Source organism: Schistocerca gregaria, chromosome 4 (assembly GCF_023897955.1).
Source record: "Schistocerca gregaria isolate iqSchGreg1 chromosome 4, iqSchGreg1.2, whole genome shotgun sequence".
NCBI lineage: Eukaryota > Metazoa > Arthropoda > Insecta > Orthoptera > Acrididae > Schistocerca > Schistocerca gregaria.
In genome coordinates, this window is record NC_064923.1 from 41,852,407 (window position 1) to 41,878,737 (window position 26,331).

Here is a 26,331-nt window from a genome sequence, read left to right on the forward strand (position 1 = left end):
TGCCTTGGTGCCAATGATGGTCGTATGCGTGTTTGGCGCCGTGCAGGTGAGCGCCACAATCAGGACTGCATACGACCGAGGCACACAGGGCCAACACCCGGCATCATGGTGTGGGGATCGATCTCCTACACTGGCCGTACATCTTTGGTGATCGTCGAGGGGACACTGAATAGTGCACGGTACATCCAAACCGTCATCGAACCCATCGTTCTACCATTCCTAGACCGGCAAGGGAACTTGCTGTTCCAACAGGACAATGCACGTCCGCATGTATCCCGTGCCACCCAATGTGCTCTAGAAGGTGTAAGTCAACTACCCTGGCCAGCAAGATCTCCGGATCTGTCCCCCATTGAGCATGTTTGGGACTCGATGAAGCGTCGTCTCATGCGATCTGCACGTCCAGCACGAACGCTGGTCCAATTGAGGCGCCAGGTGGAAATGGCATGGCAAGCCGTTCCACAGGACTACATCCAGCATCTCTACGATCGTCTCCATGGGAGAATAGCAGCCTGCATTGCTGCGAAAGGTGGATATTCACTTTATTAGTGCCAACATTGTGCATGCTCTGTTGCCTGTGTCTATGTGCCTGTGGTTCTGTCAGTGTGATCATGTGATGTATCTGACCCCAGGAATGTGTCAAAAAAGTTTCCCCTTCCTGGGACAATGAATTCACGGTGTTCTTATTTCAATTGCCAGGAGTGTATTTTATGCACAACATTATCAGTAAACAGCCATTCAGATCGTCCACCATGCAATAGTTGTTTACAAGTGCTTGAGAGCTTAGGTGACAGCTGATCTGATTTTTTTGTTTCAATATTCTGTAGAGGGGTTCATGGCTAAGTGAATGTAAAAATGTTGGGTGGTATTATTATATTAATTCTCTTTAGAAGCGTTATTCTATTATTTTATCTATTAGTGTAAATACTGCATTGTTTGTGATGTGAACTTGTTGATTCAACAGTTTTCCTTTCTGCTTTGATTTTCTATATGTGGTAATTTCCTTGGAGGGTTAAGTGGCGTTTTTTATTGTTGGTAATTTTATGTGAGTTTGTATGTCACTGTGTGCTATCTTGTGGTTTTTTCCATCTTTTTCTGATAATTCTGTGTAGTAGTTATGGGACTGTGTGTTTGTGTTTGGTTCTGTTGTTTTGTTGACTGTGGTTTGGTGTTTTCTCCTTTTATTTTGCTTTTAATTTTGTTGTTTATTTTTGTGACTGTAACCATTGCTTTGTGCTATCTGCATTACTATGTCCAGTTATTTTGGTAGCTTTCTTTGGTGAATGGCACTGTGTTGAGTCTATGGAGCATACATCGAAGTGCTGCTTGCTTTTGTGAGTGTGGGTGATTTGATGGTGGAGGAATAATAATATCTGTTGTTGTGGGTTTATGATAAATTACAAACATATGCTTACTGTTTTTTTATTGTTATATCCAGAAAATTAATTTGGTTTATCTGTTCTCTATCAGTTGTGAATTTTATGTTTTGTGTACCTTGTTGATGTCAGTATGTAGTTTTCCAATATTGTTTGTGGTTCATCTCTTAAGTAGAGGAAATCATCTATATACTTGAACCAATATAATATTTTGTATTCTTTTGCTATTATTTTTGTGAAAATGATTTTTGGTAATCCAACTTCTTGTAAATGAAATTCATTATTGAACTGGAAGTAATTTTGTTTTCTTATGAGCTTTATCAATGTGCATATTTCCTTAACCTGTTCGTTGGGGAAGTGACAATAGGTTTTCAGGTTCTTACCTATATTTTTTATTGCTTATGGTACAGATTTGTTGGAATGCATGCTTTATATATCAACTGAGAGGAGTGTTGCTTTGTCTGGGCTTTTTATATCTTTAATTGTTGTATTAGCTGTGTAGCGTTTTCAATGGTTCTGTCTTCTTGTATTTTGAAATTTTCAGACAGTAATTTTAACACGTACCCTACAAGCTTGGAAGTGGAGAATTTTCTTAAATCCAGGAAGGTTCAGTTTTTGGACCTTTGGTTGGTTTGGAGGACATGTGCTGTGGTATTAATCTGTGTCAACTTTCGTTCCCTTTGTTATCTAGTATGATGTCTAAATCTTTTAGAGTATTTCTTACTTTTGTCTAGAACCTGTATGTTGGGTCTGATTATAATTTTGTATTGTTATTTCGTGAGATGAATTCTTGTTTTTCTTTGCAATGTATTGTTCTTTGTTTATCAGTAATACTGTGTTCCCCTTGCCTGCTTTTGAAATGATAACATTTACATTTTGACGTTTTCTCCTAAGTTTTCATAGTGTTACAGATTCTTTGCTTTTGTTTGTTTGTGTGTGTGTGTGTGTGTGTGTGTGTGTGTGTGTGTGTGTGTGTCTGTGTGTGTGTGTGTGTGTGTGTGTGTGTGTGTGTGTGTGTTGGGGCTTATGGGCGCTCAACACCAAGGTTATCAGCGGCCTGACACACATTAAAAGGAACGAATGTGGACAACATTTGTAAAATGGAAGCATACACGCAAAGAAAGCGGGAAAAGGCGAAAAATGCTGTGTAAAAGAATAAAACTTAAGTTAAATGACAAAGGAGTTTGAAGGACGCCACAGGAAATTGCCACTGGTTGGGCACTTACGTAAAATATGGGCGAGCCAGTCACCCTGTGAAAATTGGACAAGTCACAGAACTTTAAAATTGTAGCCACGTTCGTCTGATTATTACCTAAAAGAGATGGTAGATCCGCCTGCAAGTCAGCCGATGGCCACTGGCCAGATAATAAAACGCAATCCAATAAAACATGGCGCACAATGACCTGGACGCCACAAGCACCACACATTGGATGGTCCTCTCGCCGGAGCAGGGAGCCATGCATTATAGGACTGTGGCCTATCTGTGAGGAGAACATCGTCCCGTCCACGGGGCTGGAAGGAAGCACACCACACATGCGTTGTGGGCTTGACTGAACGGAGCTTATTGTCAGCCCCATTGATGCAGTTGAGCGAGAATACAGTGTCGCCAAGTAGTATCGTTCGCCTTACTTATCGAAGAATATTCCAATGCACTAATGTCTACGTAGGAAAGACTGCTGAATAACAGCCTTGAGCAGAGTCAGGTTGTCAACAGTGGACCGAAATCTTCGAAATCAATACTAAGAGCGGCTAAGGAGATGCCTGGCCTCTAATAGCCAGACCAGACACCGGTTAACCTTTCGCTCCAGGGTCTGTAGTACACAGATCGTTAAGACGATACTCTGATAACTTCTGGGAGACGTGCGATAATTTCCTGGTTTGAGAAGAGGTATCAAATCTGCCTCTCTCCACGAGTTGGGGAAGTGACCTGTCTGCCATATAAGATTAAAACATTCAAGGAGGATTGTTTTCAACGCTGCTGGCAAATGTCTAAGCATTCAGTACCGGATCTGGTCATGACCAGGTGCCATGTCACGAGCCTCAGATAGGGCTGATTCCAGCTCCTACATGGAGAAGGGAGATTTGTAACTTTCAGAATCATTGGAACCAAAGTACAATTTACTCCTCTCTGCAGTCGCTCTGTAAAGACGAAACGACAGATCCCAGCTGTCATTTGCAGTAGTTTGTGCAAAGGTCTCCGCCAGCGTCTGAGCGATGTATCCAGGTGCTGTTTGGACACATCTTTGTGTAAGCACTGCAGCTATTGGTGAACGACTGCGCTTACCAGAAAGCCTTCTGATGGCTTCCTATACTTTCGTAGAAGAAGTGGAACGGTTGATGGAGTCCAGGAACGGTTGCCACGATCGTTCCTTGCTCTCCTTAATCACACGTTAGGCATTTGTTCTCGCGACTCGAAAGGCTATAAGGTTGTCTGCCATAGGGCAGCTTTTAATTCGTTGAAGAGCTGCAAGCCTGTTCTGAATGGCAGATCGGCACTCATCTGTCCACGAGGCACAGGTCGCCTCCCGAGACGACCTTAGGTCTTGGGGATGGATAAGTAAGCAGCATGGTCGATCACTTGTGTGATATGGTCCACCCATTCCTGGACGCTTTTTCAAACACAGCCAGCCGGATGAACAGCGTCCAGTTAGCCCTGACGACCATCCATGTTAGTGGCCGCTCTTCACGTATGGCTCTGTCAAATTGTTGAATGCAGAGTGGGAAGTGGTCACTGGAATGGAGGCCGTCAATGACCATCCACAGAACAGAGTCTGCTTGGGCTGGAGAACAGAAAGAGCGGTAGATGGTGGAGAAGGACCCAGTAGCAGTACAACAGTGAGTGTGAGTACCTTTGTTTCGGACCTGTGAGATATCATGAGGCTCTCCAAAACTCGACCCCGGGACAAGTAGAGGTCGAGCCCCACAAAACACATTGAGCATTGAAATCTCCCAGAAGAAGAAAAAGTCGAGGGAGTTGTTCCATGAGAGCTGTAAGAGCCTCAGAGTCGATCACATCTTGTGGAGGGAGATACAGTGAGTAAAAAGTGATCTTCTGACACACATAAATTCCGACAGCAACTGCTTGCAGGTTAGGGAGAGGGCAGAGGAGTGAAGCACGTCATTAAAAAACACAGCAACCCCCTCCCACACTTTACCCTGTCCACAGTCAGGTCATCCTATGGTAAATGGTATAGCCCAGTAGCATGGGGTAGTCAGTGGCTTTAGAACATGTTTCTTGCAAACACAGGCAAAGAGAGCATTCCTCTCCTAGAATTTTCAGTTCCTCCTGATGTGTCCTGAATCCATTAATGTTTCACTGTAATATGGAAGCCATCTATCATGGGGATTTTACTTTCACCCTATCTTTGCCCTGGGGAAGGGAACACTTAATGGGTGGGGGCTCAGTCTCTGGGCGAGATGATTGCCCATGTCTGACATCAAGCTCCATTAGTTCTACTGAGGAGCGAAGAGAGACGTCATGGTGAAGGATATCCAAATCATTGGACTGTTTACGTCCAAACTCTAGTGGTGGTGAACGCTTAGCCTTCGATTTATTCTCCTGGGTAGGCATTGGGGACAAAATGGCTTTCGGGTAGCGGCAGCGCTGGATGGTGGACTACACTGTGCCTTTGAGGTAGCAGGGAGCTCTGCAATGTCATCAACAACAGACTTGTCTGATGTTTTGGGAGTGGACTTTGAGGGACTCGCCGCAGCAAAAATGCACAGGAAAACGCAGGTGCTAGTGCTGACACACGCAACCTCCAATTTGGTAACAGCATCGTTCTTTGGAACTGGTTGTTTAAGAGCAGACTCAAAGGAGGTAGCAAATGCTGGGGGCTGCATGGCCTTATAGATATTTTTGGCCTCTCAGTATGAAATATGTCTAGACGTTTTGATTTCCTGTACCTTTCTTCAAGGAAGACACAGCAGCGCCTACTCCAGACAGGGTGATGGAGACGCACAGCCAACATCATCATGGGTGGCCTTACTACATTTTCCACACGTTGCAGCCCCCTTACAACGCGAGTTGGTGTGCCCAAAGCGCCGGCAGATAAAGCAGTGCATCGGGTTAGGAACTTAAGACCACACACTAAGTCAGAGGAAACCAGTCTTCATGTGCTCAGGAAGTTTTGTGCTGCTGAAAGTCAGTATAAATGTCTGACTGCACGTGGTCACCATCCACCCATTTCATAATATTCTGGCCATCAACGCTTCCTTCCTGGGACCACTCAGCTTTCAGTTCTTCCTGGGGAATGTCAACCAGATACCTGCAAGCCACAACACCTTTGCTATAGTGCACTTCACTTCCGATTGCATACTCCCCGATGCAATGAGCTTTCAGGATGTTCTTCACCTGTTGAGAATTGGACGTTTCGATCAACAGAGTCCCATTCCACAAGCGCTTGGAAGTTTTAAAGTTCCAGCGATTCCCTCTAATCCTTTCTGAATGTAAAAAGGTGATACTTTCTCAAAGCCCGCCTCTTTCCGTTTAAATATGATCGAAGCAGACTAAATCAATTAAAATTTGTGCCGCGGCCGGGACTCGAACCCGGGTCTTCTTGCTTACTAGGCAGATATGCTACCACTACACCACCGAGGCACTATGGCAGACATAGCTGCACGAACTACCTAGGTCGAGTTCCCTCCCCAACACAAACTTTAATTCTTTCCGTTTAGTTATAAGAAACACATTCTGGCCACCAGCATGCGTTCTATTACGCATACCTGAAAGAGTCTGCACAAACCCCGAGTCTGGAGGGCTGGCTACACAAACCCTCTTGTTTGTTTGGGTCTTGGTACTTACCAGCAGCCCACCCTTGCCGCTGGAAGGAGGAAGAGAAGATTTCGGAGGATCCATCTCGGTTTCAGGAGCAGCTAGGCTACTTGAAATCTACCTACACAGAGCCCCATGTGCCTAGGTAAGCCTTATATAACGGCAGATTCACCAGAGGTTGCCTGCTAACGACTGTTCCACCTCAACAGCCATGTATCCCATCAGCGTGCAGCACACCTTGAGATTGAGGGTTTCTTGTAGAGGTTCATTCCGTCCTCGCGATCCGTGCGGTCAAGCCAAGATTCCCATTCTCTGAGACACACAACGTTCTACCGCCGCGCCGAATCGTCGTCGCTGAAGCATGCCCAGAGATTACGTTGACAGAGGGATGGCGGTGCTTACCAGTCTCCAGATTGGAGTCGCCAAGCCCGTACTGAACAAATCAATGCTGAGCCCCTGAGGGCATGTTTTTGTGTTGTGTTTTTCAACTGGTTATTATATTATGAATTTCTTTTTTTTTACTAGTTCCCTGGTTAGTCTAATGTTGTCACTGCTGTTTCCATTACTGTCTTCCCTTGTCGAAACACTTCCTGTTTCTGTAATTAGATTTTCTACGCAATCTTCATCTATTTCTGAATTTGAATTGTTTTGTAATCCTTTCTAGAAGAGCAGTCTTTCTTTACTGGTTAACTGTGTGTCTGTAAGGTTCACTGATCTTGGGTGTGTTCTTGGTTGTGTGTAAAGGTATTTGTGTTGTGACTGGAGTTTTTTGAGTTGGCTCATCTTCCCATTCTAGGTACAGCCGTTTTTCTGTGTTTTCCGACCTTGTTGACCAGATGGGAGAAAAGTGTCATATTATTAATTGTGTGTGCAAGTTGTAAATGTGTCTTATATAATTACTATTTCTCATTTCGTATTGTAGAGATTAGGGATTCGATTTCGTGTTTTAACTACATTTGCTGAGCAGCCTGCGTCAGTTTTTGGGGACTGAGTGAACTATCTTTAATCTTTACATTGATATATTTAGGTACATTACATTTGCATATGATATTGAATTTAATGTGTTGTATGGTTTTGTGGGCGTTAAGTCTTCTGAATTTCAGGTACAGACCACATTGAAATGCCTGGCGTGGCATGAATAACAAGTTTGTCTGCGTGACCATCCTCCGCAGCAAGCACAGAAATACTTTTTTTTTTGTGAATGGAACTGTCTTACTTGCTGCAACTTCATTATATTTCCCACACGTGTTTCACTTTTTTCTTGCTCTAAGGCATCATTGGTGGGATCTATAACCATGCAGTTTTTGATAAAATCCAAAAGAACTCATAGGTGGGAACTCCCCCTGCAAAATATATCCTACGTTCTTATAACGCTCCTGGTCTCAACCTTCGTCAGTCATTGACTTCACCCATCCGGCGCCTTCCGTGTTCCTGTTCCAGCACTACACGGACTTCATTCTAGTAATGCACCCAGCCTTTTTACTTCTCTCCGCCCCATTACCTCTCCCCTGCCCTCTGTCTAACTCCCAACTGCACATAGCTGCTTTACTCTCTCTCCACCTCGTCCCTGCATGCTCCCCGCAGCACATCAGTGCCCCAACCCCTACCCTATTACCCCTCTGCCTCGCTGTCCCAGCCTCCTCCTTACCTCCACCCAGTTGCCATTTCCATCATGCACTGCTTTTGGTGCTCACAGTGTGGCTTCAGTTGCCAGAGTCTGCAGTCAAATGTGTGTCAACTGCATTTGCATGCATTTGTGTGTGTGTGTGTGTGTGTGTGTGTGTGTGTGTGTGTGTGTGTGTGTCTGACATCTATTTTCGAGAAAGGCAAAGGCCCTGTTTGCCGAAAGTTTATTTGTAACAATCTTTTTGTTGTGTCTTTCTGCGAGTCAGAATCTCTGCTGTATGGTGAGTAGTAACTTTACTTTTCATAATATTGTTAAACAATAATAATATTCAGCATACTCTTAATGTTGGTGAGGTAAGTACAGCTGCAACTAAAATAGATGGCTTTGATAAAGAAACACATACTATTTATTAACATCAAGGTTGTTTTCGATAAGGCTGCAAAAAAGTTTTGAAATTGTGACAATTAACAACAAGAGTAAAGAAATGATAGAAGACTTAGACGAAAAGACTTAAATAAGAGGTAGTGAAATATTTAATTCTGGATACAATTTTGTAGAAATTTGGGAATGTGATTTGCTTTACTCATCAGAATATAAAAATATTAAGAAATTGAAACAGTTACCTGAAGTTGTTGAACCACTAAATCTAAGAGACACTTTTTATGGTAGTCAAACTCACACAATAAATTTAAGAGCTAAAGCAAAAGGAATTAACACAAAAAAATATATCATTGCATAAATATGCTGAAAATGATACGGATTTATAAGATGTAAGGTATTGGCAACTATAGGCATGTATCATCCTGTTTTGCCAGTGTAAATAAAGATCGATAAAAATGAAAAACTGTTGTTTCTTATGTGTGTCAAATGTGGAGAAGAGAAAATAAATAAATATAATGACAATTATGAGGAAAGAAGTTTTATTGCAACTTGGACAACTCGTGGAGTAATTAAAGCATCAGAAAAAGGATTCAAAAGTTTAGATATCTATAAAGTGTGGGACTTTAAGAATAAGGGCAACATGTTGTCAAAATTGCTGAAAAACTTTAGGAAAACGAAATTAGAAACCAGTCCTATATTTTTAAAACTATTGAGGTACATAGAAGATATGTGAAAAAAAGGTATTGACTTAGATCTTGACAGAATAAAAGTAAACTCTGGAAAACGAACTGCTGCTAAGATATGTCTGTATTCATTTTGGAGAAAATTTGGGCAACAGCAAAATGTGAGCCAAACTGAGTATGTGACAGATTTACAACAACTTTGTGAAATACTATTGGTGATCGATTAGATAATATAGATATAAATTTTATTAATGAGCATATGGTAGAGATGAAGTACAATTTCAAAGATCATCATGTAGAAAATAATGTAGCTAAAAATATTTTTATAGCAATATCCATCATATCAAATGCAAGGCTTAGGCTGTATGATATGTTCGATAAGCTCTAGAGAAAACTGTTATATATGTTGATATGGATAATATAGTATAAATTGATAATGGTAAAAATACTGTAGAACCACGTTGTTTGATAGGTGAGTGGACTGATGAGAAAGGAAATAACTGCATTACAGGCTGGGCTTTAAATGAACCTAAAAGTTATTATTTTGAGTAAAATTATAAAAGCACAGAGATGAAAGTAAACGGCTTCACTTTTAACTATAAAAATAGTCAAAAGTTGAATAATACATCTATGATAAGGTTAACTGAGAATGAAGTGAAAGAAAAGTTAGATTTAGATTACAATCAGATAACAAGATATGTAGATACTAAATTTTTAATAAATAAGCAAGTTAAGAAATAATTCTCATTTCAGTGCAATAAAAGAGTAGCTCTAGAAAATTATGATACAGTACCTTATGAATATTAAAATAAACTTTCTGTACCTTCTAATGTAAATATAAAATCTATATTCAATACTTTCAGCATTTCGCAGTCCTGTCAGCAACTGTATAAATATTAAATTCAAAATTAACAGTCTCAGTTGCGGAGTTACCTAGATTTACCTAGGTTTCAATTGGGATAACCCAACCTTCTTCAGAATTACAATTACTAATGTTTGTCCATAATGGATTTTTTGGTTATTGACCATGTCCATTATAGACAAACATTAGTAATTGTAATTCTGAAGAAGATTGGGTTATCCCAATTGAAACCTAGGTAAATCTAGGTAACTCCGCAACTGAGGCTGTTAATTTTGAATTTAAAATCTATATTAGCTATTTCATTATAACAATTGAATAAATTAATTAGTTGGTTTTTATTGTATTCTCTGATATCTGTATCACCAGATGTAGATTTTTTGGTTATTGAATAAAAAACATTTAAAATTAGTGTCTAAGCTTTACTAGAATTTTTTATTATTTTTGGTACATTATTCATTGGTAAGTGATAATGATTAAATTGATACTGCTCTATTTTTTGCAGTTATAACACATCTGACTTTACTATTACTTCCAATATTTCTATACTAGTTTCTCCAAATTTCTCATCTTCTCCATAAGCATTATGTTTCATACTTCTCAAATGTTCTATGATTCAAGATGTTTTGAATTAATATTTGGAAATATCACACTTAAGTTACTTCTCTTTTACTTTAACATTTCTCTCAACAGAAATATTTTGGTCAAATTTAAATTAGTTCTATACATTAGTCATAGTCATCCTCATTTAGAAGATAAATAATTTTTATTTTTAATAAAATTTTAATCTACATAAATGGAGGCTCTACTGAAGAAGCTCAATAAAGCAAACAGCTGTACTTTGTTTTAAAAGTTCAGTGAGTGAGAAGTAATTAATTTATATTAAATTACTGGTTGTGAACATTTAAAAACAAGATAAGGTGAAAAAATTTGTATGGAGCTTCATAATAAATTTAAAGTTTCAGATACCTGAAATTAATTATTGATTGTTATTTTCAGTTCTTTGCAAATAGGAGTATAAAATTGAGATTCAAGGGGATGAAGAAACTTAAAAATAATGATAATGAATTTCACTTTAACTGAAATTCACTGATGCAGCCTGGTTCATTATTTTTGAGTTATTAGTTTTTTTGAGCCCAACATTTTTAATATTTATTGTTCAATAATTAATCTTTTTATATTAATTTATGCCAATGCATGTAGTATGTGGGATGCTGTTGATGATATTATTAGTTTAGTAATTTGGGTCCTTCTGTGTTCTACATGCCCACTTAGTTATACTTACAAGGCTCTTCTAATCTGCACAACTTACTGCAACCTACATACATTTGAACTTACTGTACTCGAGTGTTGGTACCCTCTTCCCCCCATCCTTCAAACACACACAAACAAATACACATACAAACAGAAACACTTCCCACCATTACTAATAAGCATTCTAATTTATTGTGACCACTGATCGTTTCTTCGAATCATGATATGCCATAAATTTTTATTTTCTTCTGATTCAGTTCGCTAAAATATTCAGCATTCTTCTGTAGCACCATTTTTCAAAAGCTTGTATTCTCTTTTTGTGTGAAAAGTTTATTGCACATGTTTCACTCCTGTACAAACAACACTCCAGATAAATACGCCAGAAAAGGACTTCCTAATTAAATGTCAACAATTTTGTCTCTTTCAGAAATATTTATTCTTCTATTGCCAGACAGTGCTTTATATCCTCTATATTTCTGCCCATGTTTCTTATTCTGCTGCCAAATAGCAAAACACATAGACTACATTCATTTAGCATCTCTTTCTTTAATCTACTTCCCTCACCATCCTGCGATTTAAGGCAACTATATTCCATTACCCTTCTTTTACTTTTGTCGATAGTCGTTGTATAACGACTTTTCATGAGACTATCCATGTGGTTCAGCTGATCATCAACGTCCATTGCCGTTTGTGACAATATTACAATGTCATCAGCAAACCTCAAAATTTTTACATGTTTTCTATGAGTCGTAACTCCATTTCCAGATATCATTTTGCTTTCCTTTACTGCTTGCTCAGTATACAGATTTAATAACACTGGGGATAGGCTACAAACTTGTCTCACTTCCATCTGATCTACTGCTACCTTATGATGTCCTTTGACTCTTATAGCCAAAGTCTGATTTCTCTACAAGGTGTTGATAAGCTTTTGCTTCCTTCATTTTATCCTTGCTGGCTCCTTGATCTTCTTAAAGTGAATTCCACCTTTCTCTAAACCCACGAATACTGTAAAGATAGCTTTGTCTTTTTTTCAGACTTTTTTCTAAGTTAAGTCTCTCCTGTAGTGGCTTTCTCTCGGTTCTTCCATTCTTCTATAAATAATTCGTATGAGGACTTTGAAAACATGACTTGTTAAGCTTGTGGTTCTCTAATACACGCATCTGTCACCTCATGCCTTTTTTGTAGCTGAAATTATCTGACACTTTTTGAACTATGAGGTTATTTCGCCAGTCCCATATAACTTGTATACCCGGTGAGTTATTTTGTCACCGTCGGACCTCCAGAGGGTCTTAATAATTCTGAGGAAACGTCATCTCCTCTAGGTGGCTTGTTTCGACATGCGTCTTTGGGTACTCTGTGAAAATGTTCTCACAGTATCGTATCACCCACCTTTATTGATTGATTGACATTGAGAATTCATACAGTACAGCGGGTTTTATGTAATACAGAGAACCGAGTTAAATAGTTTGCGTGGTGACGGCAGTTCGTCTGCAGATCGCTAGCAGCGTGCTTCTCTTGTCTTCCCTGTTGCCCGGGTGCCTGCAGTTTCCGTCACCCTCTCAGCACCTAGACGGCAGTCACCGCACACGCTTCGACTGTACACTGGACGCTCGTAGCTTTTGTTGCCAGCTGCCGTATTGGTGACGAATACACATAATCGTGCCCGCTTTCGGTAAGTTTGATTGGGAGCAAAAGCTTTTCCTTTCGGACATTTGTGGCCTCCAAAACATATTAAAAATAATTTTTCAGTTTATTCACTACATCAGTTTTACTAGTTTTCATCGCCAACTTCACTTTATTCTTCAATCACTCAACGACCCAATACTCTCTTAGATAACGTTTATGAGGAACATTGTCTGTTGCTTAGGATAGGCCGACAGGAACATATTTTAATTGGGAAAATGATGACAGTTCGTGATTTTAACGCAATTCAGTCCCTTTTTGGCAGTTGGTCCACATTACTTCGGGACTGTCCTCATCTCTTTTTTATTTTAGATACTGTTTCACTCAAGAATCAGTTTTTGGTTCCTAATCTTGTTCTTTCGTTTATTAAACATGACATTCATCATTGATGACGGTTTTATCAATTGAGGAGGACTGAGAACTTTACCTAGCCACGCCAACTGTTACTCTGTGGCATTCTGTAAGTAATCCCTATACCACATGACGTAGTATTAGTAAGTACCCTTCTTTTGGTATGAAATTAAAGATCGTATTTATTCTCTGTGGTTCGTATGTGATCCACACCTAGTTGCCTCACTACATGCGTAATGTTTTATTCTACGTTTGAGTCTTTTCATCCTTTACTTTAAGATATCTCAGACAACTTCAATTCTCCCTTATCAAAGCATTAATTTATAAGAAAATTCTGTACAGATATACACTAAGAACTGCAACTTAAAAATTGCGAAGCGGGATGTTTGGATCTCTATTCGGCTTCAGGAAGTACAGCTACAGTGGACTGTTGGACTTTTCGTTCACTTTTATATTACAATAGCTTAAACACCTGCAGTACTTTATGAATTGTCAGTCAATCATGTATAAAAATTTTAGCTGTGGGTGCCCAATTGTTAAAAATTGTCTGCCCCCATCCTTAACTACTTCCTCTTGTGTTTCTCTAATATTTTTCTGCTTATAGTGGTTGAACATCAATTGATTTTCTCAATATCCTATAATCATTTTGCCATAAATCTCACTAATTTACCATTACACTTTACCAGCCTCTCTCATTCAATTTCTGGAATTTCACATTCTGATTCTTATATTAGCCTCAGTTGTCCTCAGGTTCCTATTTTAGACAGCGAATGCATGACCAGACTTCCAGCAAATTGTTTTGAAAGTTCAAAAATGGTTCAAATGGCTCTGAGCACTATGGGACTCAACATCTTAGGTCATAAGTCCCCTAGAACTTAGAACTACTTAAACCTAACACACCTAAGGACATCACACACACCCATGCCTGAGGCAGGATTCGAACCTGCGACCGTAGCAGCCCCGCGGTTCAGGACTGCAGCGCCAGAACCGCACGGCCACCGCGGCCGGCTGTTTTAAAAGGAAGCTATCATCATGAAAATGTTTTTCAATGGTTTCGATACACTTCTCGCCTCCTTAATGAAGCATTTCACTAACATTTGCACACTCATGTCGTTGCTGTTTTCTGATTCTTACAACTTCACTAGCAGCATAAACCCGAAGACTTGGAAACCAGCCTGATCATCTGTTTATCCATTTGACGAAGACGTTTTCACACTAACTGTCATTTCTTATAGTGAAAATTTTAATTCAAAATCCGACCAACGTGTTGAATCAAATCCGAGAGTTTTCCATTCGAATCTAAAGGTACTAGACCTTTTTACTATATACCAAAACAGTATTAAGGGTATTTAAACTGCTATGAAGTGTAAAGAAACTTGGTAAACCGTAAAATATCAACTTCAAGCGACTTTCAGAAATTTAGATTGTGAACTGAATCTACTGCTTTTAGACATTTTAGAAAGAGCTTTCTGTTCTATTTTTCTCCAGTGACGTAAGACTAAAACTCATAGATAAATAAAAATGTATGAAACACTATGTCAGTAAATGTAACAATATACAAAACTGATCCATTTATTTTATTATTATTTTATTTTCGGTAACACATCTGTGACAAATTTCATACTGGCATGGAGCACCGATACATACGTCGTCGTATCCTTTGATTTTATTTATCCTTAACGTTCTCTTCTTTCACATTTTCGCTTCATGGTTCTACGTTTTCTATGATTTACTGCATCTTTCTATATTATCTTTAAATTAATGTGCCCTGAGTTTGTGCCCAACTGCAGGAGCAATTTGTCTCCTCCCAGACAACCACAAGGGCATTACAAACGTTTGAACGGACGGGCAGTATTATAAAACACAGTCTGACGTACACATTGAACTGGAGAAACGCCTCGTTGAATTCTCCACCAAGGCATGTAAGCATTTTCACAAGAGATTTGCATCAGATACTCAGTACTTTGAAGAAAATTATTGTTTGCCACTGGACGAAAAGAGCGTTCACCGAACTTCAGTCATTATGGAATCCGAAATTGCTTGATTTGTTTGAACCGCCATCTGGAAACAGCAACGCAAGCTGCATGTTTGTGTTGGTGGAAGTCTGCAACACTATTAAGGAACTCGCCTTATGGACCACACTAACGTTGGTCAGTATCCAGTCATATAACGGGTATGGACCCCATTCAGGCGGGAGGGGATGAAAATGGAAAACGAAATAAACACTGTACCGTACCAAATGAAACTCAATACATGTTAGAAAAGGGACGAATGCGAAAAAACTTTTGTCTATAAGAATTGATTCTTACATAGATTTTACACTTTAACTGATGAGAAAATTTATCCTCTAGATGTAGGAAAGCAACTAAGAAGGTCACATAACTCTGTCTGTCTGCTACGGCGCCTTCATGTACTGTATACACTGAGCTGACAAAAGTCATGTGGTAGCGATACGCACGTATAAAGACGGCGGTACTGTCACGTTCTCAAGGTATAAAAGGGCAGTGAATTGCAGAAATTAATAGACTGCGAAAGCGGAGTGGTTGTTGGAGCTAGACACATGAGACATTCCATTCTGGAAATCGGTAGAAAATTCAGTATTCCGAGATCCACAGTGTCAATAGTGTGTCAGGCATTACCTCAAACGATGGACACTGCGATGGCCATCGGCCTTCAGTAACGACCGAGAGCAGCGGCGTTTGCTTAGAGTTGTCAGTGCTAACGGTCTAGCAGCACTACTTGAAATAAACACAGAAATCAATGTGGGACGTACGACGAACATAGCCGTTAGGAGAGAGCGGCGAAATTTGGCGTTAATGGGCTGTGGCAGCAGACGACCGACGCGAGTTCCTTTGCTAAAAGCACGGCATCGCATGCAACACCTCTGCTGGGCTCGTGGCCGAATGGATTGGAGCCTAGACGACTGGAAATCCGCGGCCTGGTCAGATGAGTGCCGACTTTAGTTGGTGAGAGTGGCGCAGAGCCCACGAAGCCTAGCCACGGACCCTAGCTGATAATAAGGCACTGTTCAAGCTGTTGGTGGCTCCATAATGGTGTGGGCTGTTGTTACACGGTTTGGGCCGACTGGGTCTTCTGGTCCAACTGAACCGATCATGGGCTGGAACTGGTTATATTCGGCTATTTGGAGACTATTTGCAGTCATTCTTGGACTTCATGTACCCAAACAACGATGCATTTTTATGGATTACAATGCACCACGTCGCCGGGCGACAGTTGATCGTGACTGGTTTGGTGAAGTTCCTGCAGTTGGAGCGAATGATTTGGCCACTCTGATCGCTCGACCTGTACCCCATGGAAAGTTTGAGGGACATAACCGACTGCATACTGTGAAGGGCCAGAGTGTGCTAGTAACGTCTGGAATAGTGAGAAAAAATCTAAATATACAACTACTTTACACATGAAACAGTTTACAATGAAACTTTTCTGTAAGTTTTGAGTACAATTTATTTGTTAAAACACTTTAATAAACATTTTTGCGTATGTGTGTTACAAAATTCTTTTGAAAGCTGTTTCAGAGTTCCTTTCCGAAGTCTTATCAGATATTTTAGGCCAGTACAGTGGACGTGCTATATGAAGCAGCTGGAGAGCTCACATATGCTCGTATGACTTCTTTATTGTGCTTTCTTGGAACAATAAGCCTTTAAGTGTACACGCCACGCCGGTATTAGCGGTCATGGATAAACAAATTCTCCACTGTATCTAGTATACAACATATATAATGTAGTCTATATGCCTTTTTTGTGATTCCGTGATTCGCGATATTTTTCTACACCTTATTTTTTCGTTTAGCTCCTCTGTCTCAGGGTATCTGAAGATGGCCTGTACCTATAATTCGAAATCAAGTACCACTAAAAAACTTTGTAATCCACACGATAATTACTTCATTTAAAATATGTCACGACCGCAGTGTTTCCGCGATAGCAAGCGACTATTCGAGATTCTCAGTATTTCTTCATGATTTTTCCAACATAATCCACTTGTTCCAATACATTAGTAGTTTTCTATTGATGAGATTCAATTGTAGTACTTTTCTCGCGTGCCTTGCTATCACATTCAGTGAAAAAATGGGCGAGGTATGGATCCGTCACTAGGAGCGCATAAGCATTATAGTGGCGTCGAAAATGGATGAAATAATATTTTACATCAAAAATTATTTTGTAGAAGTAAGCACTATCAGTTTAAAAAGCGCAGGGAATCAAAATATACAACATCTTTCCCTTAAGTTAAAGGAGGTATCTGATCGTGAATGAGACGCAGTGCACCAGATACAAATCGCATAAGTGTACCTCTGACAACTACTATTTGGAAGATCGACCAACTGTTAATTTTAAGTTACTGGTTTTGGTACAAGAGATTAAATCAAACTGATATTTTCAAGCAACGTCACATATCCACCAAATGCAAAATTGGGAAAGTCAACGAAAGGGAGAGTATGTTTTGCCTTCCAAAAATAATGATCCTGCCAACAGAACTCAGGACAACGGCCTTTCCGCAGTGGATACACCGGTTCCCGTGAGATCACCGAAGTTAAGCGCTGTCGGACGTGGCTGGCACTTGAATGGGTAACCACCTAGCCAGCCGCCATGCGCTGTTGCCATTTTTCGCGGCGCACTCAGCCTCGTGATGCCAAATAAGGTGCTACTCGACCGAATATTAGGGGCTCCGATCAAAGAAAACCATCACAACGACCAGGAGAGCGGTGTGCTGACAACACGCCCCTCCTATCCGCATCCTCAACTGAGTATGACACGGCGGTCGGATGGTCCCGATGAACTGCTTGTGGCCTGAAGACGGAGTGCCTGCCTGCCAACAGAAGTCAGGACGTGTATGCTGGGGATGAGGTACAGATTTTTGAGTAGATGAGAAGCTCTGTTTCTCGTTGTTTCAGCAACCAGTTTTCACAATTACCCATTTTAAATAGCGTACTGCGACTATTCAGGAAAACCACGCATATTATAATAATGTAGTATGTCTATTCCAAATCTCCGGAACTACTAGAACGATTTGAACCAAACTTGGTAGGGCCCACACATATCGCCCACTGCCTGGAAAGAATCACTGTGGGGGTGAGAACAACTTGTGTATCTACGGGGTTGAAGTGACAGAGCAGTGCAGTCCGTGACGCGCGGATAAAAGATCTTTTCATCCAATATTGGAGAATGAGATCACTTTGTTACTTGCAACAAACTTTAACGATAATATCAAACTCTTACGACACTTTTTCTCGTTTATACCTCGTACAAAATTATGAAAGAAAAAAAAATTAATCGATTAATACATTTTCGCTGTCATACAGTAGAACTTCCAACAACCTCGCCGCTGTGGTAACACCAGTTCCTGTCACATCACCGAAATTAAGTCGCTGCCGGGCTGGGCTAGCACTTGGATCGGTGACCACCCGGTCTGCCGAGCGCTGTTGGCAAGCGGGTTGCACTCGGCCCTTGTGAGGCAAACTGAGGAACTACTTGATTCAGAAGTAGCGACTCCAGTCTCGTAAACTGATATGCGACCGGGAGAGCCGAGTACTGACAACGTGCCCATTCGTTTCCGCATCCAGTGACGCCTTTAGACTGAGGATGACACGGCGGTCGGTCGGGCGGTCGGTACCGTTGGACCTTCATGGCCTGTTCGGGCAGAGTTTAGTTTAGTTTTCATACAGTAAAACTACCGCAACAGAGACGACTTTTTTATTACTAACTCTATTCGTCACACGTTTTTCAGGCAGTATACACATATAAGACTGAACGTACGTCGAAAATTATATCATTGTACGACACATATTTCAATAGATATGACATCATAAACACTGGATCCGTGAAAAACTGCCGCATCATGAATGAAGTTTTAATTTATTACTTCATTACTGCCAACTGCACTCCCAACAAATTACTCAGACAGTATCCATACATGTCACTGAGTGTAGCTGCAAAATTATACCGTATCCTTGTGGATAGAAGATAAGACGTTATGGACATGGATCTGCCTGAAAACTAAACCACAGGGTGAAATTCGCTAGAGATACAGATGAAATTGTGTACAAATATTTGTGAAATATGTCAAATATATGTGACGTTTGTACACGGGTGGAGACTCAGGTAAAAAGCTCCCACTACACCCCTGCATTGATTTCGGCTAAACTTGGTACACATGTTACTGTCTGGAAAGAAATACTTTGCGGGCAAGGACCACCAAACTCGCAATCGCAATAATTAAAGAAGGAATGATGGGAGACAGGGAATGAGACCACCTGGCTTGCTTATCTGCAAGGAGGATGTGTTAAGGCGAGGACGAAAGCGTGGGATATTTGCTACGAGTTATTCATTTTGTCAGTAAAAGCAAACGGGTTTCCACAATGATCTGAAGTTTCATATATATTCTCATCATGTTAGTACTTTGATGAGACAAGGTGATTAAATTACTTATCATCCATTTTAGGAGCACATTCTGCCTCACATTTCACAATATATTTCATAGTAGCTTATTGTATTCATTACTTAACGAGCATTGTGATAATAACACTAATTTTCCTTCTATGTTTTAACTCTGGGGAATATCACAATGGTAGCCTTGCAAAGAACCTAAACTGAATGTTTCAGTTGTTCTACTAGCGATTTCCACATCACACCCCTCAGCACCATATTGTTGTAGTGTGCACCAGACGATTTCGCAAGTTGTGTTTTCCAGAGTCAGCTGTAGAAGATTGTCTATCAAAATAATGAAAAGCATTAGCCACTTTTTTTATAATTAATATTACACAGTTTTTCTTGTGTCGTAGACTAAAAGCGCCAATAAAAGTCGTCTCATGCCATACGCAGCAACAATGTTTTAACTGAAGCAGGTGTGTTCTGCTGATAGCTAACGTAGTGCACTTACTGGTAGGTGCTCGGGTTGTAAATTCCTCCGTGTGGGCATCTGTACAAAGAGGGGTAAATTTCGACCCCGTCGTCGCTGACACAGATGTAGTAGATGCTGGGGTTTCCAGGAAATGTACTGGAATCGGCTAGGGCGTCGCACACGATGGGAAGGCTGCTGCATATGCTGCCCGTTAGCTCTTCACTGAAACAGAATGTACGCTCCATTGGGAAACAGTGCTTTGTACAGTCACCTCGCCAACAAAGTCCCATATAGACATGGAATAGAAACATAATGTAACCAAATGTTTTCATTAAAGTTATTACTTAAAAGTAGATTGGGGGAGTCTAAAATAGCAACAAAACATTTGTGTCCAATTTTTTGGAGATTTTTTTTTCTGTCTGGGTAGAGGTAGCCAACGTATAGAAATTAGTGAATAAATCTTTACTGATTTTTCACCATTGTAGCTGCTGTAGCCCAGCTAAGATTCCAAGATATATGTTTGCTCCCCGTGTTCGGTAACTGGCAGCAGGAGCGTTACTTGTTGCCTTAGAGCGTAGAGAAAGTGGGATCTAACTGGGAGTTGCATCCAGTAGCTAACGATGCACACACTGCCAGTTTTATTTTTTTGTACACTCTGCTGTCAAAAAGTTACGTGAAAGGTATCACAAAGCATAGAAAATTGTTGATGGAAATGAAACACCTGCGTTCGCAATCAAAGTACTCTGCGTTTGCACTGCTGAACTTTTGGCCACATTTATGAAGACGATTCCATTCAACTCATACCAGAAGCGAAAGATCACCACATAGATAAGACGTCGCCAGATCCACAGACTCCAGTCCTGTTAGGTCGCTAACTTCATATATGGCTCTGTTTGAACTCAGTCTGAATGGAAATTCCTCAATCCGAAATCTCTATTCCTTGAACTAAAAAGAGTTACATATCTGAGCTAAATATATCTCAATGAATATCTGGTATATACTCTGTTATAGCAAAGTCCTAAAATCCTTACATCAGTTCTCTTCGCTGTACAAATCCTATGCTGCAGCCTTCGCTCACCGAGCCCCACCAAGTCCCACGCGTGTCAACCAAACGCGAATACTTCGACTCTTACTGACCCTCAGTACTGCGGTTATTGGACTAATACTTCAGATAGATTACAACGGAGACGACTGAATGGAAAATTAACATCTACTCTGATGTTCAGTTCGATGAATACAATCCCCCTCCATACTTGCTTAAACGCCGGTCCCACATTCCCTGTTCCATATTTTTAGAATCTATTTCAGCTGTCGAACACTTCACAGTCAAGAGCCCCTCCATTTGTTACCGTTCACACCGTTTGAACCCTTCTGTTCCCGAGCCCAATCACATTTTTGCCTGCAACGACTATTCACTGACGAACATCTCAACCAAGATTCTAAAGTTCACGCCATTTGTTCTTATTGCAAATCTAATTAACCCCTGCAAAAAGCAACTCCACGTATTGCAATAATTGAAACTCAAAACCTCGTCTTGCTTTTACCTGAAGTCGCCATCCCCATTCGCCATATCGATGCAGCACAGCGTCCAATCGGCTCCCCTCGACCTCTCCTTACCGTTGACCTTATAACGTCTTTTACTACTGTCGTCCTCCTGTACACCCAGGGCCCTTAGCAACAAACTATACTGTATCCCCGCTTGAACACCGTCGCCCAATTCGCCCAGGATAAGTATTCCGCTGCCAAGCGCCCAGATACCTTCCCACCGTACTCTGTCAAGCATCACAACCCCCGACACCCAGAGCTCACAGGCCAAACACACGCATGTCCTCCTATTCCTGCAGTGTTCAGCTGACAGTCCCTTTCATCTCCTATCCCTGCCTCATCTCACCAGAACCCCAGTCCTGGACCCACGCGGATTGAGAGAATAATACATTGCTGGGACACGTATGTTCCACTACCCATTGAATTATTAACCTACTTCTTTCTGTAACGGAGTGTAGACTTCCGCAGTCAAAATCGGTTGCGCTAAAAATGTGCATAGTGTGTGCCTGCGCTATTACGTGATGGGGCTACCGACATTTCTCCTACTATTACAGATAGGTGACAACCTGTAGTATAATGGACGTCACAATCTCTCGCTGTCTTGATTCACAGTGGTTGCAAGATTTTTTTCAAATGTAATTTATTAATAGTAACTGTATGTTTTCCAACGTAATACAGAAAAATTCACATCAAGCAGCAACAAGAAAATTATTTGTTGTTCTGAACATTATAAAAGTTTCTTTTTTCCGACGGTAATTAGCAGTTCTTTCTTTCACAGGCTAGAGCAACAGCAGCACCATGTCCAGGAGTTGATCACCACCTTGTTTTTGTTTTCCTTCTTCTTGTATTTATGACATCATCATCACAGTCTGCATGTTGCAAAGCTTTCCGTACCGTTGGCATATGTCGTGATTTTCCAGTGTTCGTGTTCAGTACACACAGAGGTGACAAAAGGCATGTGTCGCCTTCTCATATCCTGTCTGTCGTCCTTTCACCCGGCGCAGTGCAGCAGCTCGACTTGGAATGGACTCAACAAGTAGTTGGAGTTCCCCTGCTGATATACTGAGCCATACTGCCGCTGTAGCCGTCAATAACTGCGAAAGTGTTGCTGGCGCAGGATTTTGTGCACGAACTGAATTATCGATTATGTCCATTAAGCTTCCCATGAGATTCACGTCAAGCGATATGAATGCCCAAATCATTCGCTCAAACTGTTCAGTGTGTTCTTCAAACCGATCGCGAACAGTTGTGGCCTGGTGACATAGTGCATTGTGTTACATAAAAATTTCATCGTTGGTGGGGAACAAAAAGTCCATGAAGGGCTGAAAATGTTTTTCAAGTAGCCAAACATAACGTTTTGCAGTTATGGGTGCAGTTGGACCAGAGGACTCAGACCATTACATGAAACACAGACCACAGCATTGTGGAGCCATCACCAACATGCACAGTGCCTTCTTGACAACTTGGGCCCACGACTTCGTGGGGTCTGCGCCACTCTCGAACCCTACCAACGGCTCTTACCAACTGAAGTCGGGACCCATCTGACCGGCCCACGATTTTCCAGATGTCTACGGTCACGAGCCCAGGAAAGGCGCTGCAGGCGATGTCGTTCTGTTGACAAAGCCACTCGTCGTAGGTCGTCTGCTGCCACAGCTCATTAACGCCATATTAACCCTCGCTCTCATAACAGATATATTCATCCTCCGTCACAAATTGATTTCTGCGATTATTTCACGGAGTGTTGCTTGTGACCAACCTACGCAAACGCCGCTGCCCTCGGTCGTTAAGTGAAGGCCTCGCCCACTGCGTTGAGACGTGATGCCAAAAATTTGGTATTCTCTACACATTATTGACACTATGGATTTCGGAACATTGAAGTCCCTAACGATTTCCGAAATTTAAGCTATAACTAGCATTCACCTTAAGAATCTGTTAATTCCCGTTGTGCGGCCATAAGCATGTCGGAAACCTTTACACAAAAATCACCTGAGTACAAATTATAGTTCTGCCAATTCAATGTCCTTTTATACCTTGTGTATGTGATGCTACTGCCATATGTATATGTTCCTATCGCTATCTCATACATTTGTTGCCTGAGTGTGTCTTAAATAGGCCAGTGATAATAACTTGCTTCTCAGTGATATGTTGTACAAGGTATAATAGGAGCAAGTGCAGATATTGTTATGTGTAGTGCCTTAATATGTACACACATCAGTGTGCTGGCTGTTTTTTTTCTCGGCATGAAACACTCTCCTCACAAATACGACACAACCCTTATGACCTGATGTTTTCTGCACAACTGTAACAGCACCACTAACTGGACTATGCCTGTCAGTAAACACTGGCTGTTTTGCATCCACGCATTCACAGTTCAGCACCATGACCTGTTGCCCAAGGGAAGATGAGCATCAATAACTCGCTCTTGCAAAATGTATTTGGATATACTACCTAACCTAAAAACATACCATTTGTAATGTTATAATTATTCGTCTACAGGTACCGTTAATACTGGTGTAATGTTGTTCGGGTCACGAATCTCAGTTACCAATTGCAATACCCATGACACCGTGCAGATATTGAAGTACGCGCAAGCATCTAGATTATGGTGTTTTTCTTTGACATCTGTTATCTCACTTTTTCCTCTTGTATCAGTTCAGTCTCCATTTGCTGTGGCTGTCCTTTCGATCATTGCCAATTTCTGATGGAGGAGATTCCACATATCACCTACGTGTCCACTACCTGTAGATTAATGTATCACCATTTCTGCATATAATGCAGTACTTAGCTTGACTAAGGTACATTTTGTGCCGTTTTCCTTTGGTCGGAAATTTGACAGATTTTACGGCCAATGTGAAGTGAGCGTTGTGCAAATTTCTCCAAACGATGTTCCACTTTGATTGAGGGTGTTTCTCTTCGATTCGATTACAGCGCACTGTAGAAGTCAGGATTCTGTAAATGTTGGTGTTGGTAAGTAGTTTTAGTTTGTCTGCTTTGCTGTTTAGATAATTAAAGTTTCGTCGATGGCGCAGTACTTTAGGGCTCATGTCTGAGAAATTGAATTTGGATTAGACTTGGCTTTTGCTTTCTTACTTCTTTCTTATGCAATTAATTGAAAGCGATTGCCACTTACATATCACTCTCACAAGAGTAAGCCTCCACTTGCAAATTGTGGAGTGTGTGTGTGTGTCTGATTGTCTCTCAATGAGAACCAGGAAAAGGCAGTGAGTCTGACACAGGCAGTGTGTGCACTGAGTGCCGTAGTGTATTTGCTACTTGACAGGTCCATCATCTTCACTTTTTGAAGTAAATCGATGTCGCTGTTTTCAAAACTTATTTTGTTTAGTGTTTCTCCAGTTGGAGGCTATAATCTGACAGGAAATTGCATTTAAACAGAGACCAAGTAATTTTTGCGGTGTGTCAGTTTTGCACTAGTTTATGCTGTCAGTAATGTTAATGCCTTGTCCGATGTTTAATGAGGTAGTCCTCTTTAAACTGAGCTTGGCACCTGTCACTGTTGTGAAGTGTCTGAGAATATGCGCCGCTTCGAGTGGTCTTCAGGTGACGAGACACTCAGATTTCGGCGGCGTATATCATGGACGAGATTTGATGTTATGGAGCATTACACCTTGTACCTGCGATTTTAGGTTAACCAGTAACGCATCGACAGAAATAGCATACATCATTATTGTTATCGGATACCCATGTTTCAGGGCTCGCGCAATAGGAACATCTTTGCTGAGGTGTCCACTGAGTAAGAGGAGGGAGCTAGTGTTCGCAATAAAAGATTCAAAATTTAAAAAGCGTCGGGCTCTTTTACCGTAATTGGCAGTTCGTTCTTTTACGGGACAGAGCTACAGCATTGTTGATGAGGAACAACTTTCGGCAGCTGTGCGGATAACAGTAGAGGATGTAGGCCGGTTCTGCGACAAAAGTCTTATCCTTAACTAAAGTTGCTCTAGCCCAAGTTTTGTTAATTTATGATGTAATTAATTGGCAGTTACTGCCATAATGATAATTAATGGCCAATAATTGTCAAGATAATTACAGTAATTTATAAGCAAGATAGCTAACTACCATGGTATTACTTATTGTTATGCTTTTAGCGTTAAGTGATAACTGTCATTATAATTATGGTAATTTTTGACACAAAAAAATGGTGTCTGCCGCACTGTGGTTCTATTGGCATCTATTCAAAGAGCGTCCAGATGTGCTACTGGTTTAGCACGATAATTAAGATAAATACAAATAGAGGAAAGGGAGTGGGCCCCATCATTGCCAACGGGTTATTCCAAATTAATCGTATGTGTGAAAGTAATAAGAACTCACAGTAAGAAAAAAGACATTTGTATTATCTTTACAACCTTCACATCACTGTTTGTTACGATGTGGTCCATCAACCTCACAGTCTCCATCCAACTGAAAATGCCTGTTGTATTAGAGACACTTGGAAATAAACACGCGATGGCTTGTGACAGTTGTCTGTAATATTTCACAAAGCATGCGTCATTTCTTTAGGAAACAGGCAGTAATCTGCAGCATTCAAATTGATGCACTTGTCCATTAGTTTCTTCTAAATAATAGGGTATTAACAATATTCAATCAAAAAATACGCCACAGAACTGCAATATGCTAGCGGAAGACAGAAAGCCTGTCCTCACTTGTCACCACATAAGTATTTATAGCATGTGCCTTAAGCCCTAAACGAACATAGTCTGGAGCATGTACACTACTGGCCATTGAAATTGCTATGCCATGGAGATGACGTGCTACAGACGCGAAATTTAACCGACAGGAAGAAGATACTTTGATATGCAAATGATTGCCTTTTCAGAGCATTCACACAAGGTTGGCGCCGGTGGCGACACCTACAACGTACTGACATGAGGAACGTTTCCAACCGATTTCTCATACACAAAAAGCAGTTGACCGGCGTTGCCTGGTGAAAC

The 26,331-nt window shown here is 40.9% G+C and overlaps 1 protein-coding gene and 1 non-coding gene across 10 annotated transcripts in view; both read right to left on the reverse strand.

Moving 5' to 3' along the window:
* Positions 1-26,331, reverse strand: part of LOC126266854 (mucin-5AC-like) — a 622,221-nt gene that overhangs the window by 66,007 nt on the left and 529,883 nt on the right. For 8 of the 9 annotated variants that reach the window (XM_049971462.1, XM_049971464.1, XM_049971468.1 and 5 more), the window contains exon 4: positions 19,880-20,062. The exons of the other annotated variant lie outside the window; for it this stretch is intronic. In XM_049971462.1, the coding sequence (XP_049827419.1) occupies positions 19,880-20,062 (183 nt within the window). The remainder of the gene's footprint in view (positions 1-19,879; positions 20,063-26,331) is intronic. 9 annotated transcript variants of the gene reach the window in all.
* Trnat-agu (transfer RNA threonine (anticodon AGU)) lies at positions 5,902-5,973 on the reverse strand. Its single transcript has one exon. It is a non-coding gene; the product is annotated as a tRNA-Thr (tRNA).